This window comes from Cariama cristata, unplaced genomic scaffold (assembly GCF_000690535.1).
Source record: "Cariama cristata isolate BGI_N322 unplaced genomic scaffold, ASM69053v1 scaffold38064, whole genome shotgun sequence".
In the NCBI taxonomy this organism is placed as follows: domain Eukaryota; kingdom Metazoa; phylum Chordata; class Aves; order Cariamiformes; family Cariamidae; genus Cariama; species Cariama cristata.
This window is the reverse complement of record NW_009615361.1, coordinates 894-4,152: the sequence shown is the minus strand read 5'-3', so window position 1 is coordinate 4,152 and position 3,259 is coordinate 894. Positions and strand designations below refer to the sequence as shown.

Sequence of the window (3,259 nt, the reverse complement as noted above, 5' to 3'; positions counted from 1 at the left end):
ATGTCTCTTGTCCCCAGGCGTTTCCTGCTATAATTTACTACCCTTACATATCCAGGGCCTAAGCTGCTTGTAGGATTGCTCCCAAGCACTTGAAGTGATACAAATTAGCTTGAGACTTTGTATAATGACCTAGGCAAGAAAGACCGTGTTCTGCCACAAGGATGCTGAGATTTCTGTGCAGGCAACTCACACACAAGTGACAAAATAATAAAATTATTTCAACCAGCACAGCTGCAGGGAATATAAATGTATTTCTATATTATATACACTTAACCTAAAAAAAGTCAACCCCACTAAAGCAGTTTTTGCAATGAATACAGACATCAAGATACAAATGGATCTTTAATTGGTTAATTACCTTTAGCACTCTCACTGCAGGTCTTATCTATCATATTTCCTATGATGCAGCCTTCATTGTTAGCAATAGAACAGTAGAAGAGCAGCAAACAGCTACTCAAAGTCCATCTCCTCCACTGCCAGTTCTACTAGTATCAAAAAAATCCCAAACTAATGATTCTCAAACATCTTAGGGGCTTGTCCCTCAGAACAGCGATCCTCACAGTTTGACTGCAGTCAGTACAGATCTGCTCTATCGGCAATCCTAAAGCAATCTGGAGAACAAGAAATGGAAAACAAAATGGAGGGTTGAAGAGACACTTACTCTTTCTCTTTGCTTTCTTTTTCCACTTGAGTGAGACATTCCCATTTTTCCTCCTGCTTCTTCCTACACATCACAAGGACCATGTCTGTCTTTATCTGTACGGTGAACAGCAAGGCATGAATTTAGAATGCTTCATAAAAGGATGCTCGTCACAACCACCACGAGTAAGGTTAGCTTATAACATCAACCTCTTTTTATACTCACAAATTCCTGAAGCAATTACCACAGCTATTGATTATTTAGCATATAGAAATTACAGTATGTACTCAGGTTCGGGGTACAAAGTATTAACCTCACTGTGGACAATTTAAATGGCACAATTGATATAATACTAGTACCAATATAGAGGAACATACAGTGCTGCAGAAACACCATTCAGTGATTCTCAGGATGCTAAAAGTACCCAGGGCTGCCTGGTAAAGGGTGGTTATATTTACTGGACTTCTCCAAGAATACCAAGTTCAGGTGGAGGCTCTCCCAATTTATTTCTCCATGAACAAGAAACTAGTTTTAGGGCATTGCTTAATCTTGCAATATGTTTGCAAGTCACAAGCAAAGCCTGTTTAATTGCAACCATGACCTAAATTTCACAAAGAACTCCCGTGTGCCACAGCAGACAAGAGTCTGCTGGCGCTTTAGCTTAGCAAGTACGTGACCGCTGCTCGCTTTTACACCATGTTTAAAAAAAAAAAATATCACCAGAGCATCACCCTCATTTAGTTCAGTTGTTTTAATTTTACACTGTCCTAGTTTTAGGGCAATTTCAAATTGAACCATCATTTCTTCACATCTGCTGTCACTAAGTGCAGCGCACGACAGCACAGAACGCACACAAGGTACGTGACTCATCCAACCCTAAGCCCGGAAAGGTGCAACAAGTAGCAGAGTACGGACACTATCACCAGTTGCAGTCATCAGCAGTAACATGCTACCAGTGTTCGGTGCTGGAGCAACACACCGTTACAAAGGCAGAGCAGGTTTCAGACTTTGCTTTGGGTATTAAGCCTATTTAAGCTTCCCAAGATTTCGGTCTGCTGACAAGTCTCTTAGACCTTAAAATTGCAAAGAATTTCTCAGAGGTATTTAAAAGCACAAGGATGCAAATGGATGCTTAGTGGAATTTTCCGCTTAATTATTTCTGAAATCCTGTTGGAGAGCTATTAAAAAAAAAGCATACAATATCCAGACATGATCCTTTGAAATAGGAGCCTATGGATTCCAGAGAGTAATTCCACAGTTGTGACAATTACAGATTAATAAGAACCACGTTCACAGTGACTTTACAGACAGAAGGGAGGGACGGAAGGTTAGCACTGACTCTCTTGCACTAGAGTCAGGCAATGAACTCAGTACTTCGTGAGGGACCTAAACCTCTCTAGCAGATGAGGTGCACTGACCTTTCTAGAGCTGCCTTCCACAGAGATGGGTTTCAGGAGGTTGTTGAAGGTCATGGTGTAGTTCTTCCCGTTCAGATTCTTCACTAGCAGATCAAACGACCTAGAACCAGAAAGCGGAGGGACGAATGACACAACTATTCCAAGCACTGTAAAACTACTGTGCCTTAACACTGAAAACAATGTCTGAAAGCCCCTTAGCAGGTGTATTTCTTGGGAAAGCATGTCAACAGGCTTCAATTACTTTCTTCCCAGGGCTCTCAAATCTTCAGGTTGGATTTAATACCGAGGACTTAAAAGGACCTATTCAGACTTCACAACAAATCAAGACTTTTAGGGTTCTTTCTACCTCACTGATCTCCTACAACCTTGGAAAGGCAGATTTACTTCATGTGCACTTCAGTTCTATCACTATCAAAAAAACCGGGCTAACACTACATATCCTGTCAAGCGTGATGAGGTGCAACAAGCATTTGTAAAATGAAAATACCCTGATACCCTCTAAAAAGGGCTGTACTTAAGGGTATGTGCCAAGTGCTACTAAAAGCTCATACCACTCAAGTTTAAAAAAAAAAAAAAAAAAAAAAAAAAAGAGGGTGAGGAGTAAGGGCTGATCCAGAACAGAAGTCAACACGTTCCTGCATTTACAATAGCGTTCTTCACCCATGCTCTCCCCTGTGGCGCGGTGCAACAAGATGAACTCACCTCTCTGTGAAATTCACCTGCACATTCTCAGCTGGAAGCTTCTGGACTCCACTTAAAGATATATAAATCTTAATAAACTTATCTGACTGATCCCAACCTGCAAGTGAAAAAAAGAGATTAAGTTCTACCTTTCCTCCCCAAACTTCATGCATTCCACTCCAACTCCCTCTGCAAAGTTCCCCAGCAATGACTAGGATCTCTGCCTTACTGAAACAATCTTCAGAGGGGTAAGGGGAAGACATGAATTATTCAAGAATAACTTGAGAACAAAAAGAGGTCTTCCTATTCCCTAATTCCTGCAAATTCTGAGAAAAGCCACGTTATCAGCTCAGGTAAATGGAGAGCAACCCTGTCTGTGCAGGGGAAATCAGAGGTAGCTGTCTGCTTTTGCTGCAGTTTCCTTGACCCACTTTTTCCCCTGCTCCCCACACAACAAGTATCTTGAGCAATTCCCTCTCCTTTCACCTACATGGCGAACAGAGAAGCCAAAGCTCACTCT

The 3,259-nt window shown here is 41.5% G+C and overlaps 1 protein-coding gene across 1 annotated transcript in view; it reads right to left on the bottom strand.

The window, feature by feature from the left end:
* Positions 1–661: 661 nt before the first annotated feature.
* The window catches only part of CACYBP (calcyclin binding protein), a gene marked incomplete at both ends in the record, with an annotated part of 3,106 nt that continues 508 nt past the window's right edge, over positions 662–3,259 (bottom strand). Inside the window, 3 exons of the mRNA XM_009699764.1 lie at positions 662–756; positions 2,059–2,158; positions 2,761–2,857. Of these exons, the coding sequence (XP_009698066.1) occupies positions 662–756; positions 2,059–2,158; positions 2,761–2,857 (292 nt within the window). The remainder of the gene's footprint in view (positions 757–2,058; positions 2,159–2,760; positions 2,858–3,259) is intronic.